At 48.0% G+C, this 26,503-nt stretch overlaps 1 protein-coding gene across 1 annotated transcript in view; it reads left to right on the top strand.

The window, feature by feature from the left end:
* Positions 1-20,808, top strand: part of mrvi1 (murine retrovirus integration site 1 homolog) — a gene marked incomplete at its 5' end in the record, with an annotated part of 156,848 nt that extends 136,040 nt beyond the window's left edge. Inside the window, 4 exons of the mRNA XM_070899451.1 lie at positions 2,834-3,021; positions 9,016-9,138; positions 12,099-12,218; positions 17,642-20,808. Of these exons, the coding sequence (XP_070755552.1) occupies positions 2,834-3,021; positions 9,016-9,138; positions 12,099-12,218; positions 17,642-17,888 (678 nt within the window). The remainder of the gene's footprint in view (positions 1-2,833; positions 3,022-9,015; positions 9,139-12,098; positions 12,219-17,641) is intronic.
* Between the last annotated feature and the right edge of the window lie 5,695 nt (positions 20,809-26,503).

The raw sequence follows: 26,503 nt of genomic DNA, 5'->3' as shown, positions 1-26,503 counted from the left end.
GGCGGGGGGGGGGGGATGATACACAAATCTTTGAAGGTGACAAACCAAGTTGAGAAGGCTGTTAAGAAGGCACACAGAATCCTTGGCTTTATTATGGGGCCCGAATTTGGTGGTGCGTTTTCTGGGCGGTCTCCCCTCCGAGCGAGTTTGGTGAGGCCCTCATGCCAGTGGGGAGAGAAGACGCCGGGGAGTATCCACTAGCGTGCGCCCGCCCGCTCCCTCCCCAGATTGGTCCGGACGCTCCTCCACTCCAGCAGCTGAAGAGACCAGCACGTGGAGGCAGGTCTTACCTGAACGGTAAGTACCAAGACCTGCAAGAAAAGGTCAGTGCACTGGTTTCCTTCATTTCTTTTGCAGCGATTTTGGTGGATAGAGTCCTCTGAAGGATTTGTAAAAGTTTTTTTTCCATTTGTTGAAAATGTTTTTTTTTCCCGTTCCCTGGGCTTGACTCTATCCTTGGTGTTACTTTGCCAAGGATCGTATTTGCCTCCAGAATCCGAGCTACCACTCGCTGCCATCCAGAATCGGCGTGTAAGGCCCATTTTTTCCGCAGGGCAGTTTTTTCCCCACATTTCCCCCCCAAATCTACGCCCAAAGTATCGTCAGGATCTTAGCAGTCCTTTCAACGGTACATGGGCATAACTTAGGTTTGACCAAACTCGGGCCCATAGAGTACAAAAGCAAGGAAGTTATGCTAAACCTTTGTAAATCACTGGTTAGGCTTCAGATGGAGTATTGTGTTCAAATTCTGGGCTCCGCACTTTAGGAAGGATGTGAAGGCCTTGGAGAGAGTGCAGAGGAGATTTACTGGAATGGTCCCAGGGATGAGGGACTTCAGTTAATGCGGAGAGACTGGAGAAGCTGGGGTTGTTCCCCTTAGAGCAGAGAAAGTTAAGGTGAAGATTTAATAAAGGCGTTCAAAATCATGAAGGGTTTTGATCGAGTAAATAAGGAGTAACAGTTTCCAGTGGCAGGAGGGTCGGTAACCAGAGGGCACAGATTGAAGGTAATTGGCAAAAGAACCAGAAGGGGGTTAAAGAAAAATCTCTTTTCATAGCTAGTTGTGATCGGGAACACGCTGTCTGAAAGGGCGGTAGAAGCAGATTCAATAGTAACTTTCAAAAGGGAATTGGATAAATACTTGAAGGGAAAAAATTGCAGGGCTGTGGGGAAAGAGCCAGGAGGAGTGGGACTGATTGGATCGCTCTTTCACAGAGCCGGCACAGGCTCGATGGGCCGAATGGCCTCCCTCTGTGCTGTAAGATTCTATAGAAATAAATGTATTCCTCGAAGATGAAAAGGGAGCTGGGTCAAAGAATAGAGTTCTGTGGATAAAGAGACAGATTGAAACATACAAGGAAGGCATGTGATTAAGTTAGGGGTTAGAGTACTAAAGATAACATGAGTATTGAATGTGTAGTGGGGAGGTTAGAGGGGCTAAAGGAATATGAAAAAAGTTAGCAAATAATATGGAAGAGAAATATGGTCTTTAGAAGCATATTGAAAAGTAATAGAATAATTAAAGAGCGGATCACTCAGGAAATAGTTCCTTCTTATTTACTCTATTATGGTCTAATTATGGAGAATGAAGTTATGACGGAGATTTGAAATAAATATTTTGCATTGTTCTTTAACAAATGATGGTGGCAGTGAGAATGTAGGTGAACTAGAGAAGGAGATGGAGCAATTGTTGAAATAACTGGGGAAGAGGACTTGGTTCTGGAAACTGTAACAGACTCACGGTGGGTCCATCACTGGGCCCTGAGGGGTGCTGATAGGTCAGAGAGGAGAAAGCAGAGGCTCGGGCCACAATCCTCCTGAAAAATGCAAATTGTGTCGAGGTTATTCAGTTTATTTCAAAGAGTGAGAGGGATGGATCGGGTAATGACAGACCAGTTAGTCTGGCGTCAGTTGTGAGCAAACACTTCAAATCCATCATTCGTGATAAAATCAGGGAGCATTGAGAGATGCGCGGGTTAATCGGGAACAGCCAGCACGGATTTGTTAAAGGCCAGGTGTGTTAACATATTTAATAGGATTTTTTGAAGCAGATAAATGCAGTAGGTGCTGTGTATATGGATTGCCAGAAGGCATTTGATAAGACGAGATCAAAAAGTCCCCTCGGAGCTTCAGTCAGTTGTATCGTTGTTGGTTTCATTGCTCGGACTAACGTGGGTAGCATACGTCATAAAAGCACAATACTGCCAGTACTGGAAATCTGAAATAAACACAGGAAATGCTGGAAGCACTTAGCAGGTCAGGCAGCATCTGTGGAGAGAGAAACAGAGTTAACGTTTCAGGTCAATAACCTGAATTCTGAAGAAAGTTCATCGACCTGAAGCATTAACTTTGTTTCTCTCCACAGATGCTGCCTGACCTGCTGAGTGACTCCAGCATTTCCTGATTTGAGTACAATCAGGCATAAAGTTGTGTGTGTGTGCTGCGTGTGATACAGTCGCTATAATTTCATTTAAGATTAGCTGTTACCCTTTGCTGGGGATGCCTTTGATGTCCATCTCTTCCAATCTTTATTGCTGTGCACTGGAGCCCATTCAGCCCTGGACTCACAATCCCCCTGCTGTGCTAAACGCCTCTCTGTTACAGCTGGGTGTTTTAATAAAGCAAGTTTAACCTAACAACTCTCGGGGTCAGTGTTACATGATTCTATACGTGCCTGTCCTTACAGGGATTGGCATCGGGAGGTATAATGTTCTCTATGGAGATTTGCAGCTGGGTCTACAAAGTCTCTACGCTGAGCGAATGTTCCTGAGCTGCCCTTCGAACAAAGCGTGGTTAGCAAACTGTCTTTCTCTTCCTCGTGTTTCCTTTGTAGCCGGAGGCGAGTAACAACACTGGCGCCAGCAGTTCCGACACCGTCACCACCCCGGCCAGTCCCAGCTGCTCCATCGCCACCCCGGCCAGCCCCACCATCACCAGCCTCAGCAGCATCAATCCCAGCAGCATCAGTCCCAGTAGGATCAGCATGCATTCCAGCCCAACACTGGCTCCTCTTGCAGAAAAGTGAGTACAGCGGTTGCTTAAATTCTATACCTCATTACATTTTTTGAAGAGATAACAGAGAGAGAGTGGACAAGGACAATGCAGTAGACATAATGTATCTAGATTTTCAAAAGGCCTTTGATAAGGTACCCCACAATAGGCTGATGAATAAGGTCAGGGAATGCGGAGTCAGGGGACAAGTAGCAGAATGGATATATAGCTGGCTTGAAGACAGAAAGCAGAGAGTCGGGGTAAAGGGTAGCTATTCACAGTGGCAGAAGGTGGGTAGTGGTGTTCCACAAGGATCAGTGCTGGGACCACTGCTGTTCACAATTTAAATTAACGATTTAGACTTTGGAATCAAAAACACAATTTCTAAATTTGCGGACGACACCAAATTGGGGGGATAGTCAATACTGAGGAGGAGTGCAACAAATTACAGGAGGACATTAATAAACTTGCAGTATGGGCATATAATTGGCAGATTAAGTTCAACACAGGTAAATATGAGGTATTACATTTTGGTAGGAAGAATAGGAAGGTCACTTATTACTTAGAGAGTGCGAGTTTAGGTGGGGTAGAGGAACAAAAGGATCTCGCAGTACAAATACTCAAATCGCTAACAAGTTGCGACACAGGTTAGCAAGGCCATAAAAAAAGCAAACCGAGCACTAGGGTTTATTTCTAGAGATCATGGCCCCGATATTGGTGGCCTTACCGCCGACTGCCGGCGAGTTTTGCCACCGGTCTCCCCTCTGTGCCAGTTTCCACTCGGATTGCAGCCGGCGGGAGGGGGAGTGTGGGGGAGCGGGCGGGAGGGGAGTACCGCTGGGAACCGCCCGCTGACGGTCTCTGGCGACCAAGTTGCGTAAGTGACCTCCCGCCCGCCGAGCTGCCAGTTTGGTGTGGGCTGGAGTCGGCACCAGCAGGGGGGAGGACCACTATGTGGAGGCAGATCTAACCCCGACAGTAAGTACAAAGACCTGCAAAAAAAGGTTAGTGAACATCTTTAAAAATATTTTTTACAGCGTCTTACCTGTTTGGGGTCCTCTGAAGGTGTTCCGGTGTTTATTTGTTTTTTGGTAATGGTTTTTATTTTCAGCTCCTCCACCCTCCCTGGGCCAGACTCCATCCTCGGCGGCACTTGGGCGGCAAGCGCCTTTGCCGTCGAGATTGAGAGTTCCTGCCTACTGCCGCCCAGATTGACGGCTTAAGCTGTTATTTTGCCGCCGGGCGGCACTGCCACCTCTTTTAGAGGGACCTTCCTGGCAAAGTACCGCCCGGTCTCTCGGCGACCATCGGTGGTCCTTTGGGCGGCACTTGGTTGGGCCTTGGCTTCGACCAAGGTCGGGCCCCATTGAATTGAAAAGTAGGCATGTTATGCTAAACCTGTATGGAACCTTGGTTAGACCACACTTAGAGCACTGTGTACAGTTCTGGTCGCCATATTATAAAAAAAGATATAGAGGCACTGGAGAAGGTGCAGAGAAGATTTACAAGGATGATACCAGAAATGCGAGGGTATATATATCAGGAAAGGATGGACAGGCTCGGTCCCTTTTCTCTTGAAAAAAGAAGGCTGAGGGGTGATCTAATAGAGGGCTTTAAAATTATGAAAGGTTTTGATAGAGTGGATACAGAGAGAATGTTTCCACTTGTGGGGAAGAGCATAACTAGAGGCCATCAATATAAGATAGTCACCAAGAAATCCAACAGGGAATTCAGAACAAACTTCTTTCCCAGAGTGCGGTGAGAATGTGGAACTCGCTACCACAGGGAGTGGTTGAAGCGAATAGTAGAGATGCGTTTAAGGGGACGGGTATATGAGGGAGAAGGGAATAGAGGGATATGCTGATAGATTTAGATGAGGAAAGACGGGAGGAGGCTCGAGTGAAGCATAAACGCCGGCATCGATTGGTTGGGCCGGACGGCCTCTTTCTGTGCCGTATATCCCATGTAAATTCACCACTGAATTCAGTTTCATCCTGGAGTATTATTTTATTTATTCATTCACGGGATGTGGGTGTCGCTGGCAAGGCCGGCATTTATTGGCCATCCCTAATTACCCTGACAAGGTAGTAGTGAGCTGCCTTCTTGAACCGCTAGTAGCAGGTTTAATACAATTGTGTGACTTGCTAGGCCACTTCAGAGGATGGCTAAGAGTCAACCACATTGGTGAGGGACTGGAAGGATTTAGAGGGGATTTGAGGAGAACTTTTTTCACCCAGAGGGTGGTGGGGGTCTGGAACTCACTGCCTGAAAAGGTGGTCGAGGCAAAAACCCTCACCACATTTAAAAAGTACTTGGATGTGCACTTGAAGTGCAGTAACCTACAGGGCTATGGACCAAGAGCTGGATAGTGGGATTAGGCTGGATAGTTCTTTTTTTGGCCAGCACAGATATGATGGGCCGAATGGCCTCATTCTGTGCTGTAAATTTCTATGATTCTATCAAATGCTTGGTAGGTTTTAAGGAGCGTCTTAAAAGAGGAAAGAGAGGCAGAGAGGTTTAGGAAGGGAATTCCAGAGCTTGGGGCCCAGGCCCTAACTCCCACATTACAACCGTGACTACACTCCAAAAGTACTTAATTGGCTGTTGCTTATTGATGCTTACAGACATCTGGTGGTCGTGAAAGGTGCTATATAATTGCAAGTTGTTCTTTTCTTTTCGGCAACACCAATGGTGGAGCGATTAAAATCAGGGATGGGCAAAAGGGCAGAACTGGACCCTATCTGGAGTAACTGTGTTCAGTTCTGGGCCCCACCCCTCAGGAAGGATATATCGGCCTCGGAGGGGGAGCAGATTCACCGGAATGATACCGGGGCTAAAAGGATTAAATTATGAGGACAGGCTACACAGACTGGGCTTGTATTCCCTCGAGTCTAGAAGATTAAGGGATGATCTAATCGAGGTGTTTAAAATGATTAAAGGGTTTGATGGGATAGATAGGGAGAAACTATTTCCTCTGGTGGGGGGAGTCCAGAACAAGGGGGCATAACCTTAAAATTAGAGCCAGGCTGCTCAGGGGTGATGGCAGGAAGCACTTCTTCACACAAAGGGCAGTGGGAATCTGGAACTGTCTCTCCCAAAAAAGATGTTGAAGCTGGGGGTCAATTGGAACTGAGATTGATAGATTTTTGTTGAGTCAGGGTATCGAGGGTTATGGAACCAAGGAGGGTAAATGGAGTTAGGATACAGATTAGCCGTGATCTGGTTGAATGGTGGAACAGGCGCGAGGGGCTGAATGGCCTCCTATGTTCCTATATTTCTATCCTTACCTCTGATTCACACTGACTGGGAATGCAGATCCCCTCTGGGACTGCGGGATTGTGGATTTATTCCTTACTTGCTGTTTCGTGTTCAGAGGGATTTACAAGTCCTCGTACAGGAAATACACTGAGTTAACCTGCAGGTACAGCGAACAATTAGGAAGGCAAATTACACGTTGGGCTTTATTGCGAGGGGGTTGGAGTACAAGAGTAGGGAAGTCTTGCTGCAATTGTACATGTTTCTATCAAGGGGTATGGCGAGAAAGCAGGAATGGGGTACTGAAGTTGAATGTTCAGCCATGAACTCATTGAATGGCGGTGCAGGCTAGAAGGGCCGAATGGCCTACTCCTGCACCTATTTTCTATGTTTCTATGTTTCTACAGGGCCTTGGTAAAACCACACCTGGAGTACAATGCACAGTTTTGGTCTCTGTACCTAAAGATTTGAATTTATATAGCGCCTTTCGCGACCACCGGATGTCTCAAAGCGCTTTACAGCTAATGAAGTACTTTTGGAGTATAGTCACTGTTATAATGTGGGAAACGCGGCAGCCAATTTGTGCAGAGCAAACTCCCACAAACAGCAATGTGATAATGTCCAGATTATCTGGGTTTTTTTGTTATGTTGATTGAGTGATAAATATTGGCCCCAGGACACCGGGGATAACACCCCTGCTCTTCTTCAAAATAGTGCCGTGGGATCTTTTATGTCCACCTGAGAGAGCAGACGGCGCCTCGGTTTAATGTCTCATATGCTTGTCTTAGAGGTGCAGCAATGAAGGTTCACTAGATTGATTCCTGGGATGCGAATCTTATGAGGAGAGATTGAGTGGATTGGGCCTATACTCACTGGGCTTTAGAAGAATGAGAAGTGATCTCATTGAAACATGCAAAATTCTGAGGGTAGATGCATGGAGGATGTTTCCCCCTGGCTGGGGAGTCTAGAACCAAGGGTCACAGTCTCAGGATAAGGGGTCGGCCATTTAGAACTGAGATGAGGAGAAATTTCTTCACTCAGGGGGTGGTGAATTTTTGGAATTCTCTGCCCCAGAGGGCTGTGGATGCCGAGTCGATAGATTTTTGGACTCGAGGGGAATCAAGGAATTATGGGGATTGGTCGGGAAAGTGGAGTGGAGGTGGAAGATCAGCCATGATCTTATTCGATGGCACTGTAGGCTCGAGGGGGCCGTATGGCCGACTCCTGCTCCTAATTCTAATGCTTCTTATGTTCATATGTAATCTTGTATGAGTTTTGTTGGCCTGGAGGTTTGGAATCGGGCTGTCACCTCATTGGTGGATAAATCCTCAATCAGAACATCGAGATCAGGTATTAGCAACTTGCAAAATCTGGAAATTAATGACACGGGTTCAGAGTCAAAAAGCTTTGAGACTCAGAACATTAAACAAGTCAGTGAGTAGTTTCATAGTCGATGAGAAATATAATGATGCAAAATAATTCCAAGCTGTCGTTTGTTAATCTGACAGGTGCCAGATTTGGTGATTTTATTCCTTTAGACTGGCAGTAATTAAAGAAGTGACTGAAATTAGTAACATCCTTACCCCCCACTCTCTTCTACCCAGCCCGGAGGGTGTCAGTGATGGCAGTGGGTCGCACTCTCGCCTCTGAGTCCCACTCCAGAGACTTTGAGCCCATAATCCAGGCTGCTGCATTGTTGGAGAGGCAGTACTGAGGGAGCGCTGCACTGTCGGAGGGGCAGTACTAAGGGAGCGCTGCACTGTTGGAGGGGCAGTACTGAGGGAGCGCTGTACTGTCGGAGGGGCAGTGCTGAGGGAGCGCTGCACTGTCGGAGGGGCAGTACTAAGGGAGCGCTGCACTGTTGGAGAGGCAGTACTGAGGGAGCGCCGTACTGTTGGAGGGGCAGTACTGAGGTAGCGTTGCACTGTCGGAGGGGCAGTAATGAGGGAGCGTTGCACTGTCGGAGGAGCAGTGCTGAGGGAGCGCCGCACTGTCGGAGGGGCAGTACTGAGGGAGCGTTGCACTGTTGGAGGGGCAGTACTGAGAGAGCGTTGCACTGTTGGAGGGGCAGTTCTAAGGCAGCGTTGCACTGTTGGAGGGGCAGTACTGAGGGTGCGCCGCACTGTTGGAGGGGCAGTACTAAGGGAGCACCGCACTGTTGGAGGGGCAGTACTAAGGGAGCACCGCACTGTTGGAGTGGCAGTACTAAGGAAGCGTTGTACTGTTGGAGGGGCAGTACTGAGGGAATGCTGCACTGTCTTTCAGAAGAGACATTAAACCGAGGCCCTGTCTGCTTTCTCAAGAGGGTGTAAGATCTCACGGCCAATATTTCAAAGAAGAGCTGGGGAGTTCTCCCCTGTGTCCTGGGCCAAGATTTATCCTTCAACCTCTGACACTAAAAACTGATGATCTGGTCATTATCACATTGCTGTTTGAGTTTGCTGTGCGCAAATTGGCTGCAGCGTTTCCCACATTACAACAATGGCCACACTTCATTGGCTGTAAATCGCTTTGGGGCGTCCTGAGGTTGTGAAAGGTGCTGTAGAAATGCAAGTTCTTTCTTTCTTTCAAATTGTTTAACTAGGGTGGTTTGGGATCTCCATACCTCGTCAATCAAAGTTGCGTGTGAGTAAATTGGGAGTTGAGCATCTTAACCTCTAACCTACCTAGCAATAACATTCTGGAAGGGCAACACTGGGCGATTTTGCTCTTTCCTTTCCTCCCTTTATGATTCAATGAAGCCAATTTCTTTATTTCCTACGTGCAAAGCGGGAAGCAGAACGGAGATGAGGAGAACGAGCTTGCGAGTCCAGGAGCTGTGCAGCCGGTCAAGGTTGAGATACCGAGCTCGGAGACAAAAGCCAAGATTGAAGAGGAAGCTTACAATAAAGGGTGAGTGTCGGCTCTGTGCCTGGAGAGAGTCTGCGCACAGGGTGGTGGGGTGTATAGGCGATAGGATGTCACGCACCCTCACAATCCACACAGTGTCAGCTGCCCAGGACTGAGGCTCCTCACTGCTCAGAATCAGCAAAGACATTGCCGGGCTCCCAGAGATCACAACGACTGCTCCCCTACCCTCGTACCATCAGTCCCTGCATGTTTCTCGTCTCTCCTGCCGTGCCTTCCTGTAAATCTCCACAATTGAACTCTAGGAAAGCCTTCCCTGGTTCTGTGGAAGTGCTTCGAGAGGTCTCTATGTGGAGCATTCCCGTCCCAATCTGACATCCATTAATGGTCCACTGTCCCTTCTTTCTGTTCCAGAAAGGCTGCCAGTCCGAGTTTAAAATTCTCATCTGCAATGTATTTGCTTCACGGGTTCTTTGTTTAAGAATTCAGAGCAACACATTGCTATTGAGAACTAGTTGGTTTATTAGCAAAAGTTTAACAATCACACTACACATTACCAGTTCATCCACCAGGCTCACAACCACCTGCCTCTTCGCGGATCCTCTGAACCCAACTGACTGGGGTTTTATTGAGTCTTGTGAACATCACATGACTGGTTAGGCCACTCACAACTCAACAGCTCTACAACTATTTTGTGTAGACACAGTAATTAAGTGCCCCCTGATTAAAGGGGGGGCCACACTCCAAAAACTTTTCAAGTGCCCCTTGTTTTTTTTTTTGAGGGCACCAAAAACACAAATTATACAAGTGCCTCCTGGCTAAAAATGGGGTGGAGAGGCACTAAAACCGACAAACTTAGACAAATTAAACTTTAGCTATTGTGGTTCAAATTAAAATTTGGTTGCCGGGGGTGATGATGCACTCCAGTCCCTCCAGTGCCCACCTCTCGTGGAAGGCCGCAAGCGTACCGATGGACACCACGTGCTCCATCTCCAGGGACATCCTGGCACGGATGTAACCGCGGAGGAGAGGCAGGCAGTCGGACTGAACGACCCCCTCGACCGCCCGATCCCCTCTGCACAGGGTGCCCAAAGATCAGGAGTGTGGGACTGAAGTGCAACCAGAATTTGAGGAGTAGCCCCCTCAAATATTGGAAGAGGGGCTGCAACCTCGCACACTCAGCAGACACAAGGAACACGGACTCCTCTAGACCTCAGAAATTACAGGCGGCCTGGGAGCCCGTGAACCGACTTAAAAAATTATTGCACGGGACTGCTCCGTGCAACACCCTCCAGGTTAAGTCCCCAATAAATAAAGGGAGGACTCCCGCGTAGAGAGCACTCCATTGAGGACCCCTGCCTCCTCCGGACGGCAAGGTGGTGCGCCATGGCTTGTCCAGACGGCAGACGAGGATGGCAACGTGGAGAGTGTGCAAGAGCAGCCCGTACAGGAAACCCCTCTCAACAACTCTACAACTATTTTGTTGTGAACAATTAAATCAAGTGCCCCCTGATTAAAGTGGGGGACACACACCAAACACTTTCAAACAAGTACCCCCTTGTTTTTTGTGTTTTTTGGGGGGATTTTTGAGGGCACTAAAAACACAAATTATTCAAGTACCCCCTGGCTATAAGTGTGTGTGTGGGGGGGGGCACTAAAACCAGCACAATAAACATAAAACTTTAGAAAAAAACATCAAATTAAAATTTGGTTGCCGGGGGTGATGATGCACTCCAGTCCCTCCGGCGCCCAACTCTCATGGAAGGCCGCGAGCGTACCGGTGGACACCGCGTGCACCATCTCCAGGGACACCCTGGCCCGGATGTAATCGCGGAAGAGAGGCAGGCAGTCGGACTGAACGACCCCCTCGACCGCCCGCTGCCTGGACCGGCTGATGGCCCCCTTGGCCGTGCCCAGGAGCAGTACTACGAGGAGGCCTTCCGACCTGCCCGCTCCCCTCCGCACAGGGTGCCCAAAGATCAGGAGTGTGGGACTGAAGTGCAACCAGAATTTGAGGAGTAGCCCCCTCAAATATTGGAAGAGGGGCTGCAACCTCGCACACTCAACATACACAAGGAACACCGACTCCTCTAGACCTCAGAAATTACAGGCGGCCTGGGAGCCCATGAACCGACTTTAAAAATTATTGCACGGGACTGCTTCGTGCAACACCCTCCAGGTTAAGTCCCCAATAAATAAAGGGAGGACTCCCGCGTAGAGAGCACTCCATTAGGAACCCCCACCTTCTCCGGATGGCAAGATGGTGCGCCATGGCATGTCCGGACGGCAGACGAGGATGGCAACATGGAGAGTGTGCAAGAGCAGCCCGTACAGGAATCTCCTCTCAACAGCTCTACAAACCTATGAGCATACTCACAGGTGCATACATTACGTTATTCTTGTCTTCAAAACCCTCCCTGGCCTCGTCCCTCCCTATCTCTGTAACCTCCTCCAGCCCCACAACCCTCCGAGATGTATGCACTCCTCCAATTCTGGTCTCTTCATCATCCCCGATTTCCATCTCTCCGCCATTGGTGGCCATGCCTTCAGCTACTGAGGCCCTAAGCTCTGGAACTCCCTCCCTAAACCTCTCCACCTCTACTCTCCTCCTTTAAGATGTTCCTTAAAGCCTACCTCTTTAACTAAGCTTTTCCTGTCCCAATTCTCCTTTTGTGCCTCAGTGTCATATTTTGTCTGATTTACGCACCTGTGAAACGCCTTGAGACGAGTTACTACGTTAAAGGTGCTATCTAAATGCAAATTGTTGATGTTTGTTCCTTTGCGAGTTCAGTAGCGTTGATCAATGAGAGGTTGGTGGGATAAATAACACAGGGGGAAGGGCTTTGGAAGGGTGGAGCAAGAGTCTAAACTTGAGTGGGCACTACACACAGCAGCCGATGCAGTTACAGGGAGAGCGGACTCTCTGCGCTATTGGCCAATGAAATGTGGTGAAACAATCCATTTAAAAGTTGGTCAAAGCTTGATAAACTCTTTCTGTCTCCAAGTTACCAAGAGGGTTTGAAAGCCCAACTCAGCCAGGAGCAGAAGGAGGACCCTGAGAAGGCGGAGGGTCAGAATACGGAGGAACAGTCAGAGCCCAGTTTCAAAGAAGAACGAAAGAACAGGTGGGTTCCTGAACTCCTCACTCACAAGTGGACAGAGAGCGTTGCTGCATTAGCTGCAGGGCTGTCCTGTCACTAAAGCATTATAGGAACATGGAAATAGGACGAGTCCATTCAGCCCCTGTTCCACCATTCAGTGCGATCATGCCTGAACTGCGACCTAACTCCGTATACCCGCCTTTGGCCCATATCTCTTAATACTTTTGGTTAACAAAAAGCTATCAATCTCAGATTTAAAATTAACAATTGATCTCGCATCAATTGCCGTTCCAAACTTCTACCACCCTTTGTGTGTTTCCTAATTTCACTCCAGAAAGGTCTGGCTCTAATTTTTAGACTGTGCCCCCTGGTCCTAGACTCCCCAACCAGCGGAAATAGTTTCTCTCTAGCCACCTATCTGTTCCCCTCAATATCCTGCAGACATCAATCAGATATCCCCTTAACCTTCTAAATTCCAGGGAATACAATGCTAGTTTGTGTAATCTCTCCTCGTAACTTAATCCTTGAAGTCTGAGTGTTGTAGGGTTCTGTACCCTGTGTTATGTTTAATGTGTCCCCTTACAAATCATATTTGTTCTGATTTTAAAGATTCGGGATTCAATATCACAGATCCAGGGTGCAGTATCCTTAATCAGTGATCTATAAACGTTTAGTATAACTTCGAGGTTTTTGTACTCTATCCCTCTATTAATAAAGCCCAGAATCCCGTATGAACTGCAAAGTGTTCGGTGCCATTCGCAACTCCTCAGATAATAGAGCAGTCCATGCTCGCATGCAACAAGACCCACACAAGTGACAGGCAATGACTATCTCCAATAAGTCAGACTGTAATCACCTCCCCTTGACATTCAACGGCATTACCATCGCCAAGTCCCCCACCATCAACATCCTGGGGATTTCCATTGACCAGAAACTTAACTGGACCAGCCACATAAATACTATGGCAACAAGAGCAGGTCAGAGACTGGGTATTCTGCGGCGAGTGTCTCACCTCCTGACTCCCCAAAGCCTTTCCACCATCTACAAGGCACAAGTTAGGAGTGTGATGGAATACTCCCCACTTGCCTGGATGAGTGCAGCTCCAACAGCACTCAAGAAGCTCGACACCATCCAGGACAAAGCGGCCCACTTGATTGGCTCCCCATCCACCACCTTCAACATTCAGTCCCTCCACCACCGGCGCACCGTGGCTGCAGTGTGTACCATCTACAAGATGCACTGCAGCAACTCACCAAGGCTTCTTTGGCAGCACTTCCCAAACCCGCAACCTCTACCGCCTAGAAGGACAAGGGCAGCAGGCGCATGGGAACACCACCACCTCCACGTTCCCCTCCAAGTCACACACCATCCTGACTTGGAACTATATCGGCTGTTCCTTCATCATCGCTGGGTCAAAATCCTGGAACTCCCTCCCTGACAGCACTGGGGGAGCACCTTCATCACATGGACTGCAGCAGTTTAAGAAAGCGGCTCACCACCATCTTCTCAAGGGCAAACGAGGGTACGGGGCAATAAATGCTGGGCCTTACCAGTGACGCCCACATCCCAGGAACAAATAAAAGAAAATGCTTTTTCACAGCCGTCTCGAACTGCCCTGCCACCTTCAAAGATTTGTGTACATACACCCCCAGGTCTCCTATTTCTTATGTTCTTATGCCAAGTTGTGAAATTAAATTCAATCTTTTTTTTTCAATACCATTAATTCTGCCGACTGCTGTTCACTGACCTGCAGAGAAAGGAACCTGGCCAGCCTGCACTACAGAGGACTCCAGTCCCACATTACATGGTTGACTCTCAATGGCTCTTCATGTGGCCCAGCAAGCTCCTGTGCTGTGAACCTAAACTTTAGAAAATAGCTCACCACCATCTTCACTGGAGTATTCCGTTCAGTCCTGGACCCTGCCCCTCAGGAAGGATATATCGGCCTCAGAGGGGAATACTGGGTCTAAAAGGGTTAAATTATGAAGACAGGTTGCACAGACTGGGCTTGTATTCTCTCGAGTTCAGAAGATTTAATCTAGGTGATTAAAATGTTAAAAGGTTTCGATAGGGTCAATAGGGAGAAACTATTTCCTCTGGTGGGGGGAGTCCAGAATAAGGGGGCATCACCTTAAAATTAGAGACAGGCTGCTCAGGGGTGATGTCAGGAAGCACTTCTTCACACAAAGGGACTCATCCCCCCCCCAAAAAAAAAGCTGTGGATGTGGGGGCTCAATTGGAAATTTCAAAAACTGAGATCGACAGATTTTTGTTGGGTAAGGGTATTAAGGGTTACGGAACCAAGGCGGGTAGATGGAGTTAGGTTGCAGATCAGTCATTGAATGGCGAAACACGCTCGAGGAGCCAAATGACCTCCTCCTGTTCCTAAACCGGGGATGAGCAATAAAAGCAACGATTTTAAAGAAGGCAGAGGCCCAGGGATTATTTCCTCTTGGCCTAGTGGCATTTTGGTCACGTTTTATATATCCTTAGCCTGTATCCCACATTCTAGCCTATGTAAACTAGAGGTGATCCAAAACTCGGCTGCCGAGTCCTAACTCGCACCAAGTCCCACTCACCCATCACCCCTGTGCTCCCGGTTAATCAACGCCTCGATTTCAAAATTCTCATCTTTGTTTTCAAATCCCTCCATGGCCTCGCCCCTCCCTATCTCTGTAATCTCCTCCAGCCCCACAACCCCCCGAGATATCTGCGCTCCTCTAATTCTGCCCTCTTGAGCATCCCTGATTATAATCGCTCAACCATTGGTGGCCATGCCTTCTGTTGCCTGGGCCCCAAGATCTGGAACGCCCTCCCTAAACCTCTCCACCTCTCTTTCTTCCTTCAAGACGCTCCTTAAAACCTAGCTCTTTGACCAAGCTTTTGGTCACCTGCGCTAATTTCTACTTATGCAACTCGGTGTCAAAATTTCGCATAATACTCCTCTGAAGTTCAGAAGAGTGAGAGGGGACCTCATAGAAACGTTTAAAATTCTGACGGGTTTGGACAGGTTGGATGCAGGAAGAATGTTCCCAATGTTGGGGAAGTCCAGAACCAGGGGTCACAGTCTAAGGATAAGGGGTAAGCCATTTAGGACCGAGATGAGGAGAAACTTCTTCACCCAGAGAGTGGTGAACCTGTGGAATTCTCTACCACAGAAAGTAGTTGAGGCCAATTCACTAAATATATTCAAAAGGGAGTTAGATGAAGTCCTTACTACTCGGGGGATCAAGGGGTATGGCGAGAAAGCAGGAAGGGGGTACTGAAGTTTCATGTTCAGCCATGAACTCATTGAATGGCGGTGCAGACTAGAAGGGCTGAATGGTCTGCTCCTGCACCTATTTTCTATGTTTCTATGAAGCACCTTGGGACATTTCACTATGTTAAAGGCGCTATATAAATACAAGTTATTGCTGTTGTATAACTTTTGATTTCTGCTATTGATGGTCAGTCGTGTTAGCCGTACATAGCAGAGCGCTCGGTGCCTTTTAAGTGGAGGCAGCAGTACAGAAGGAACTCTCTGGGGGAAAAGATAACAAATCTTTCAAACTGATAACATCGAAACGCTGATTAATCCGCAATCTGTTGGTAACAGAAGTGCACTAACATCATCACTTCCTGTAAACAAAACCTGACATCTTATTACGCGCCCCCCCGCACGGCCATTGGGCATGAAGATGCTGAGTTTGCGCTGTCACTGATGGTGCCAGTGGGAGGGGGATGGGTCCCCAACCCGCCACCGCCCCCCCCCCCCCCCACCCGTTTCTCTCAGTCCCAGACTGGCTCTGCTGGTGCTGGGGAGGGGGTGGGAGTTGACTGGGGAGGGGGTGGGGGGTGCTGAGGAGGGGGTGAGAGGCATTGCCTGGGGAAGGGGTGGGGTGGGGGGGTGCTGGGGAGGGAGTGGGGGGTGCTGAGGGAGTGGGGGGTGCTGGGGAGGGGGTGGGGGTTGCTGAGGACGGGGTGAGAGGCGTTGCCTGGGGAGGGGGTGGGGTGGGGGGGTTGCCTGGGGAGGGGGTGGGGGGTGCTGAGGAGGGTGTAGGTGTGTTGCTGGGGAGGAGTGGGATGGTTTCCTGGGGAGGGGGAGAAGGGGTTTCCTGGGGTGGGGGTGGTGCTGGGAAGGGGGAGGTGCTGGGGAGGGGGAGTGGGGAGCTGGGGAGGGGGTGGTGTTTCCTGGGGAGGGGGGTGTGCTGGGGAGGGGGAGGGGGGAGCTGTTGAGGTGGTGGGGTTTCCTGGGGAGGGGGGTTGCTGGGGAGGGGGTGAGGGGTCTCCTGGGGAGGGGGGAGGGGTTTCCTGGGGAGGGGGTGGGGGGGTTGCCTGGGGAGGGGCGGGGGAAGCTGTGGCAGAGAGTTCCCGCCCCTACGCTCGCCCACCATGCGGGTACGGGGCCCTTTGCTCCCGGCTCCGAGCAAGGCTCTGGGTCTGTGCCCGGGCTGTGGGCACAGGGATCCAGCTCGGCAAAACCCAGGGAAACGCACCTCACTTAGCCTGGAAATTAAGTTAAGAAAAGCCAGTCACTGATTTTGAAGCAATTAATAACAAACTGTGTGTCTCTGCTACATTTTGTCTCTCTCCTGCTCTCTCCATCTCTGCCTCTTGTTCTCTATCTTCCTCCCTCTTTACCTTTCTCCTTCTCTGTCTCACTCTCGCATGTTCCCCCTCCGTCTGTTTCTTTGTTCCTGTCTTTCGCTCTCTGTCTCCCTCTCACTCTCTCTATCACTCTATCTCTGTCTCAATCTCTCCATCTCTCTGCCTCTCTCTCACTCTGTCTGTCTCTCTCTCTCTCGCTCACTCTCTCTCTCGCTTTGTCTCACTCTCTGCCTCTCTCACTCTCTGTCTCTCTCTCTCTCTCTCGCTGTCTCTCTCACTCTCTCTCTCGCTTTGTCTCACTCTCTGCCTCTCTCGCTCTCTGTGTCTCTCTCTCTGTCTCTGCCTCGCTTTCTCTCTCACTCTCTGTCTCTCTCACTCTTTCTGTCTCTCTCACTCACTCTTTCTCTGTCTCTCTCTCTCCCGCTCTCTCTCGCTCTCTCTGTCTCTCTCTCTCTGTCTCACTCTCTCTGTCTCACTCTCTCTCTCTCTCTCTCTGTCTGTCTCTCTCTCTCGCTCTGTCTGTCTCTCTTTCGCTCTGTCTGTCTCTCTCTCCCTCTCTCGCACTCTCTGTCTCTCTCTCGCTGTCTCTCTCTCACTCTCTCTCGCTCTGTCTCTCTCTCTCGCTCTCTCTCACGCTATCTCTCTCGCACTCTCTCTCTCTCCCTCTCTCTCTCTCCCTCTCGCTTGCTTTGTCTCTCTCTCTCTCGCTTTGTCTCTCTCTCGCTCTCTGTGTCTCTCTCTCTGTCTCTGCCTCGCTTTCTCTCTCACTCTCTGTCTCTCTCACTCTCTCTGTCTCTCACTCACTCTCACTATCTCACTCACTTTCTCTGTCTCTCTTTCTCTTGTTCCCCTTCTCACAGTAAGTTTGAAGAAGTCTCTGAGCGAATCGACCGGCTGTGTCCGAAGTGTTTGAAGCACCGCAGTGCGATCTGGGTTGTGGGGGCTGTGGTGCTGCTGTTTGCGATTCTCATCAGCATCTTCACCTCCCTCCGTTACCCGCGCGATGATCTTTCCAACACACCTGGCGGGAAGAGCAGTTCCTCGTCTCTGCAGAAATACCTCTGGCCATTCTCAGGATCACGGCACAAGAACCGAGCGCAGGCGTAGCTGCAAGCGCGGCCTCTCCGGGGGGACGTGAGCACGAATCAATGCACGAGGCAGACCGCCAGGGGACAGTTGTGGAACGGCTTCCAACGGTGTGTGAAGACAGGCGTGTACAGAGGAACTGTTCATAACCATCGTTGCGTAAACCAGTGACCCCACACAGTGAGCCCCTGCCGACTGGGGACAGTATAAGTGGCGAAGGGCTCCGAGATAGTCCAGCTAATTGATGGATTCACCCTCACAGGCGTTTAATGATTTTATTCTGTCTCTGTGTGTTTGAATGTTAATCCTGATACAGGAGTCTAAGTAAATATTCATACTTTTGACCAGTCTTGTTGCAAACCTTTCTTTATTGTGCGTCTGTGGGTGGAGGACAGATCAAGTTAGCAGAATTAGTTTCTTTATAGCAGCTACATGTTTTCCATTGACCATTCCTCCCCTGATCAGTTTAAAAAAATAAAATCCATCTTTAATCTTTGAGGCTGAAGTACACAAATCAGGAGAGTCTGAGAGCAGGTTGTGATCAAACTGTACTGGGCTCTGCTCAGACCCACCTTGAGCACTGTGTCCAGTTCTGGTCCACTGCACCCATTTTCAGGTTGGCAGGCTGTAACTAGTGGGTGCCGCAAGGATCGGTGGTTGGGGCCCCAGCTATTCACAATCTGTATCAATGATTTGGATGAGGGAACCAAATGCAATATATCCAAATTTGCTGAGATACAAAGCTAGGTGGGAATGGAAATTGTGAGGAAAATGCAAAGAGGTTTCAAAGGATGTAGACAGGCGAAGTGAGTGGGCAAGAACATGGCAAATGGAATATAATGGAATGGAATGGAGAAATATGAAGTTATCCACTTTGGTAGGAAAAATAGAAAAACAGAGTATTTTTTAAATGGTGAGAGATTGGAAAATGTTGGTGTTCAGAGGGACCTGGGGTTCCTTGTACACAAATCACTGAAAGTTAACATGCAGGTACAGCAAACAATTAAGAAAGCAAATGATATGTTGACCTTTATTACAAGAGGATTTGAGTATAAGAGTAAAGACATCTTACTGCAATTATATAGGGCCCTGGTGAGACCACACCTGGAGTATTGTGCACAGTTTTGGTCTCCTTACCTAAGGAAGGATATACTTGCCATAGAGGGAGTGCAATAAAGGTTCACCAGACTGATTCTTGGGATGGGGAGATTGTCCTATGAGGAGAGATTGAGTAGACTATATTCTCTAGAGTTTAGAAGAATGAGAGGAGATCTCATTGAAACATACAAAATTCTTACAGGGCTTGACAGGGTAGATGCAGGGAGGATGTTTCCTCTGGCTGGGGAGTCTAGAACCGGGGTTACAGTCTCAGAATAAGGGGTCGGCCATTTAGGACTGAAATGAGGAGAAATTTCTTCACTAAGAAGGTGATGAATCTTTGGAGTTCTCTACACCAGCGGGCTGTGGAGGCTCAGTTTGAGTATATTTTAGACAGAGATCGATAGATTTTTTGATATTAAGGCAATCAAGCGATATTTGGACAATGCAGGAAAGTGGAGTTCAGATAGAAGATCAGCCATGATCTTATTGAATGGCGGAGCAGGTTTGAGGGGCCGTATGGCCGACTCCTGCTCCTAATTCTTATGTTCTTATGCTCAGACCCACCTTAAGCATGTGCCCAGTGAGCAACATTGCACTTTTGAATCTGGATCCCAGTTACACAGCTTCTAAAGGCATAATACAGAAAGAAAGACTTGCATTTCTATAGCGCATTTTACGATCACCCGAAGTCCCAAAGAGCTTTACAGCCAATGAAGTACTTTTTTGAAGTGTAATCACTGTTGTAATGTAGGAAACGCAGCAGCCAATTAACACACAGCAAGCTCCCACAAACAACAATGTGATAATGACCAGGTAATCCGTTTTAGTGATGTTGATTCAGGGATTAAAAACTAGCCCCAGGACACCGGGGATAACTGCCCCGCTGTTCTTCGAAATATTGGTCATGGGATTCTTTTACATCCATCTGTGAGGGCAGACGGGGCCTTGGTTTAATGTCTCAACTTAAAGTCAGCACCTCAGACAGTGCAGCGCTCCCTCGGTACCGCCCCTCTGACATTGCGGCATTCCCTCAGTACTGCCCCTCCGACAGTGCAGCACTCCCTCAGTACTGCACCTCCGACAGTGCAGTGCTCCCTCAGTACTGCCCCTCCGACAGTGCAGCACTCCCTCAGTACTGCCCCTCCGACAGTGCAGCACTCCCTCAGTATGCCCCTACAACAGTGCAGCGCTCCCTCAGTACAGCCCCTCCGACAGTGCAGCGCTCCCTCAGTACTACCCCTCTGACATTGCAGCGTTCCCTCAGTACTGCCCCTCCAACAGTGCAGCGCTCCCTCAGTACTGCCCCTCCAACAGTGCAGCGCTCCCTCAGTACTGCACCTCCAACAGTGCAGCGCTCCCTCAGTACTGCCCCTCCGACAGTGCAGCACTCCCTCAGTACTGCACTGGGAGGGTGAGCCTGGATTTTGTGCTCAAGTCTTTGGAGTGGGACTTGAACCCACGACCTTCTGACTCTGAGGCGAGGGTTCTACCAAATGAGCCACTGGCTGACACCAATGCAGGCAAGAGAAGAGATTCATAATTAAGTGCGCAGTGACTGTGATGGTAAGGCCTTATCTTGTTGACAAGTTGATTCTTAAATTGAATATTCCTGTTTTAAAGTGCAATATTTTTGAGCAGTTTTATTGATTGCTCTGGATTATTCCCCCAAGGCACTGAGAGAAGTTTAACAGGAGCTTTTAAAATTAATACAACAATATTCCTCCTTCGTGTCTGAATGTTGGTATTGTATATCCATATTCCTGTAAAGGTTTGCTCCTTTCAGCTAACGCATTGTACTGTATAGTTCCACATACTTGATTTTGTTAAAATAAAGTTTTCCTAAAAGCTTTCCGTGTAACCTGACTGATTAATCTATTTAGAACCCTAAAGGTTCATAGCCATTCGGCCCTTCATATCTGCCTCTTTGTCGAGAGATCCCAAACGAATCCCACTGCCCTACTCTCTCCCCAAAGCCCTGTATCAATCCCAAACTAATCCCTCTGCCCCGCTCTCTCCCCAAAGCCATGTATCAATCCCAAACTAATCCCTCTGCCCAGCTCTCTCCCCAAAGCCCTGTATCAATACCTAAACTAATCCCACTGCCCAGCTCTCCCCATAGCCCTGTATCAATCCCAAACTAATCCCACTGCCCCACTCTCTTCCCATTGTTCTGTCTCAATCCCAAACTAATCCCACTGCCCCGCTCTCTCCCCACTGCCATAACAATAGTGCAGTAGTGAGAAATGATACTGGCTCAGAAAATCAAGATGTAGAATCAGTTTGGGTGGAGATAAGAAATAATAAGGGAAAGAAGTCACTGTTGGGAGTAGTCTACAGGCTCCCTAACATTAGCTACACTGTAAGACAGAGTATAAATCAAGAAATAATGGAGGCTTGTACCAAAGGTACGGCAATAATGATGGGTGATTTTAATCTTCATATTGATTGGACAAATTTTTTTTTAGGTTAGTTTTTTTGAGTCAAAGGGGGGGCGTAACCTGCCACCTGCACCAATTCTGGCCATTTAGGCAAGTTTGACCAGCTCCGATTTATTCCAATTCTTCTTAGGCCGGCATATGTGGCCTCTGTAGAAAAAATTCTGGTGAGTTAAGAAAACCAGCGCAGCAGATGCTCCGACAGCAAGAGAGGTGAGAGAGAGTGGGAGAAAGCGGGGCTGGGGGAAGCCTTTTGGGCATAGTTCGGAGTGGGGACCGGGAGGGAGGAGGCCATTCCACCTGGGATAGGTACGCAGACCGAGAGGCCATTTGGCCTGGGATAGGTACGGGGATGGTGGGGGGGGGGAGGCCATTCGACCAGGGATAGGTGCGGGAACCGGCACCGGGATGTCATTCGGCCAGGGATAGGAGTAGGGGCCGGGACCGGCATGGGGGGGGGGCAGAGCTGGAGATAAACTTTTGCCATTACACTTTAATAATGTAATGGAGGTAAGTTGCTGCAATGTATTTGAATGTGCTTGTGCAAGTTGATGTGAGCTGGCTGTATCTTTCACTTTCCAGCCTCAGCCCGCATTGTGTCCCTGGTTACCGTGGCAACCCGATCTTTTTGGCACAGATCTTCGGCTCCACCCCGAAAACTAAACGACAGGTTAGGCGGCGTCAAAATGAAGGATTCAAATGGGGAAACTTCGATGATTTTTTTCTGGCATACCTGGGCCCCAAAAAAGCGGCTGTAACTCTTCAAGTATGTTAACAAACAACTTTGGGGAAAATTGAGCCATCGAGTGTATACGGGATGGTTTCTTAGAATAATACATTGTGGAACCAACCAGGCAGCAGGCTATTTTAGATCTGCTAATGTGTAATGAGACAGGATTAATTCATAATCTCATAGTAAAGGATCTTCTAGGGAAGAGTGATCATAGCCTGGTAGAATTTCAAATTCAGTTTGAGGGTGAAAAAGCTAGGTCTCAAACTAGTATCCTGAACTTAAATAAAGGCAGTTACAAAGGTATGAAGGCAGAGTTGACTAAAGTGGACTGGAAAATATATTAAAGGGTAAGACAGTAGATAACCAGTGACAAACATTTAAGCAATATTTCATAACTCTCAGCAAAGCTATATTACAGTGAGAAAGAAAGACTCCAAGAGAAGAGAGAACCATCCATGGCTAACTAAGGATCGGGGCCCAGGAGAGGTGAGAGTTTGGGGCCCAGAAGAGGCGAGGGGCAGCACGGGCCAGTCAACACTGCGATATGTGTGCGCACTAGGTCCGTGCAGCAGAGCTGGTCTCCATTCGTCTTGGTTAACCCTTGCCACTGGACCAAGACCTAGCTCTGTCAAGCCCATGTAGTGGCTGGTGTGCAACGGCCACCACACGTTAAAAAAATCCATGCACAGGCATCTTCCACCCTTCAAGATTTAGTTCGGGACCTGGAATATCAGGTCCTTCATTGAAACACCTGTGAACTTTTTGACGTGGAAGCAAGTCATCCTCGATTTGAGGAATTGTCTATGATGACTAAGGAAGTAAAGGATGGTATCAAATTGACAACAAAGGCATATAATGTTGCGAAGAACAGTGGGAGGCCAGAGAATTGGGAAATTTTTAGAAACCAGCAAAGGATGACTAAAAAAAGGATAAAGACAGAGAAGATAGCTTATGAGAGTAAACTAGCTAGAAATATAAAAACAGACAGTAAGAGCTTCTACAGGTATATACAAAGGAAGAGGGTAGCTAAAGTAAACGTTGGTCCCTTGGAGGATGAGACTGGGGAATTAATAATGGGAAGCAGGGAAATGATAGAGACTTTGAACAAATATTTTGTATCAGTCTTCATGGTAGAAGGCACTATTAACCTTCCCAAAATTGATAATCAAGGGGCTATTGTGAGGGGGAACTTAAAACAATCACTATTACTAGAGAAAATGTACTAGGCTCACTAATGGGACTAAAGGTAGACAAGTCCCTTGGACCTGATGGCTTACATCCTAGGGTCTTAAAAGAAGAGGCTGCAAAGATAGTGGATGCATTGGTTGTAATCTACCAAAATTCCCTGGATTCTGGGGAGGTCCCAGCGGATTGGAAAACCGCAAATGTAATGCCCCTATTTAAGAAAGGAGGGAGACAGAAAGCAGGAAACTATAGACCAGTTAGCCTAACATCTGTCATTGGGAAAATGCTGGAGTCCATTATTAAGGAAGCAGTAGCGGGACATTTAGAAAATCATAATGCAGTCAAGCAGAGTCAGCATGGTTTTATGAAAGGGAAATCATGTTTGACAAATTTGCTGGAGTTTTTTGAGGATGTAATGAGCAGGGTGGATAAGGGGGAACCAGTGGATGTCGTGTATTTGGATTTCCAGAAGGCATTCGATAAGATGCCACATAAAAGGTTACTGCACAAGATAAGAGCTCATGGGGTTGGGGGTAATATATTAGCATGGAGAGCGGATTGGCTAATTAACAGAAAACAGAGAGTCGCGATAAATGGGTTCATTTTCAGGTTGGCAAACTGTAACTATTGGGGTGCCACAGGGATCAGTGCTCGGACCCCAACTATTTACAATCTATAATAATGACTTGGATGAAGGAACTGAGTATAATGTAGCCAAATCTGCTCATGATACAAAGATAGTTGAGAAAGCAAGTTGCGAGGATGTAAAAAATATGCAAAGGGTTATAGACAGGCTAAGTGAGTGGGCAAAAATTTGGCAGATGCAGTATAATGTGGGAAAATGTGAGGTTATCCACTTTGGTAAGAAAAATAGAAAAGTAAATTATTATTTAAACGGGGAGAGTTTACAAAATGCTGCAGTACAGAGGGATCTGGGGGTCAGATGCTGCAGTACAGAGGGGGTCCTTGTACATGAAACTCAAAAAGTTAGCATGCACATCTGGAGTACTGCGTACAGTTTTGGTCTCCGTATTTAAGGAGAGATATACTTGCGTTGGAGGCAGTTCAGACAAGGTTCACGAGGTTGATTCCTGAGATGAGGGGGTTATATTATGTTGGGCCTTTTCTCATTGGAGTTTAGAAGAATGAGAGGTGATCTTATTGAAACATATAAGATTCTGAAGGGGGTAGATGCAGAGAGGATGTTTCCCCTCATGGAGGAATCTAGAACTAGGGGGCATAGTCTCAGAATAAGGGGTCGCCCATTTAAAATTGAAATGAGCAAACATAGAAACATAAAAACATAGAAAATAGGTGCAAGAATAGGCCATTCGGCCCTTCGAGCCTGCACCACCCTTCAATAAGATCATGGCTGATCATTCACCTCAGTACCCCTTTCCTGCTTTCTCTCCATACCCCTTGATCCCTTTAGCCGGAAGGGCCATATCTAACTCCCTCTTGAATATATCTAATGAACTGGCATAAACAACTCTCTGCGAAAGAGAATTCCACAGGTTAACAACTCTCTGAGTGAAGAAGTTTCTCCTCAACTCGGTCCTAAATGGCTTACCCCTTATCCTTAGACTGACCCCTGGTTCTGGACTCCCCCAGTATCGGGAACATTCTTCCTGCATCTAACCTGTCCAGTCCCTTCAGAATTTTATATGTTTCTATGAGATCCCCCCCTCATTCTTCTAACCTTCAGTGAATACAGGCCCAGTCGATCCAGTCTCTCCTCATAAGTCAGTCCTGCAATCCCGGGAATCAGTCTGGTGAACCTTCGCTACATTCCCTCAATATCAAGAACGTCGTTCCTCAGATTAGGAGGCCAAAACTGAACACAATAGAAACATAGAAAATAGGTGCAGGAGTAGGCCAAACGGCCCTTCGAGCCTGCACAACCATTCAATAAGATCATGGCTGATCATTCCCTCAGTACCCCTTTCCTGCTTTCTCTCCATACCCCTTGATCCCCTTAGCCATAAGGGCCAGATCTAACTCCCTCTTGAATATATCCAATGAACTGGCATCAACAACTCTCTGCGGCAGGGAATTCCACAGGTTAACAATTCTCTGAGTGAAGAAGTTTCTCCTCATCTCAGTCCTAAATGGCCTACCCCTTATCATAAGACTGTGTCCCCTGGTTCTGGACTTCCCCAACATCGGTAACATTCTACCCACATCTAACCTGTCGCGTCCCATCAGAATCTTATATGTTTCTATGAGATCCCCTCTCATCCTTGTAAACTTCAATGTATAAAGGCCCAGTTGATCCAGTCTCTCCTCATAAGTCAGTCCTGCCATCCCGGGAATCAGTCTGGTGAACCTTCGCTGCAATCCCTCAATAGCAAGAATGTCCTTCCTCAGATTAGGAGACCAAAACTGAACACAATATTCCAGATGAGGCCTCACCAAGGCTCTGTACAACTGCAGTAAGACCTCCCTGCTCCTATTCTCAAACCTCCTAGCTATGAAGGCCTACATGCCATTTGCCTTCTTCACCTCCTGCTGTACCTGTATGCCAACTTTCAATGACTGATGAACCATGACACCCAGGTCTCGTTGCACCTCCCCTTTTCCAAATCTGCCGCCATTCAGATAATGTTCTGTCTTCGCGTTTTTGCCACCAAAGTGAATAACCTCACATTTATCCACATTATACTGCATCTGCCAAACATTTGCCCACTCACCTAACCTGACCAAGTCACCCTGCAGCCTCTTAGCTTCCCCCTCACAGCTCACACCGCCACCCAGTTTAGTGTCATCTGCAAACAAGGAGATATTACACTCAATTCTTTTATCCAAATCATTAATGTATATTGTAAATAGCTGGGGTCCCAGCACTGTACCCTGGGCACTCCACTAGTCACTGCCTGCCATTCTGAAAAGGACCCGTTTATCCCGACTCTCTGCTTCCTGTCTGCCAACCAGTTCTCTATCCAGTATATTACCCCCAATACCATGTGCTTTGATTTTGCACACCAATCTCTTGTGTGGGACCTTGTCAAAAGCCTTTTGAAAGTCCAAATACACCACATCCACTGGTTCTCCCTTGACCACTCTACTAGTTACATTCTCAAAAAATTCCAAAAGATTTGTCAAGCATGATTTCCCTTTCATAAATCCATGCTGACTTGGACCGATCCTGTCACTGCTTTCCAAATGCGCTGCTATTACATCTT

Source organism: Pristiophorus japonicus, chromosome 14 (assembly GCF_044704955.1).
Source record: "Pristiophorus japonicus isolate sPriJap1 chromosome 14, sPriJap1.hap1, whole genome shotgun sequence".
NCBI classification, from domain to species: domain Eukaryota; kingdom Metazoa; phylum Chordata; class Chondrichthyes; family Pristiophoridae; genus Pristiophorus; species Pristiophorus japonicus.
Note: the sequence above shows the minus strand (reverse complement) of the source record. Positions and strands in the feature narration are given on the sequence as shown.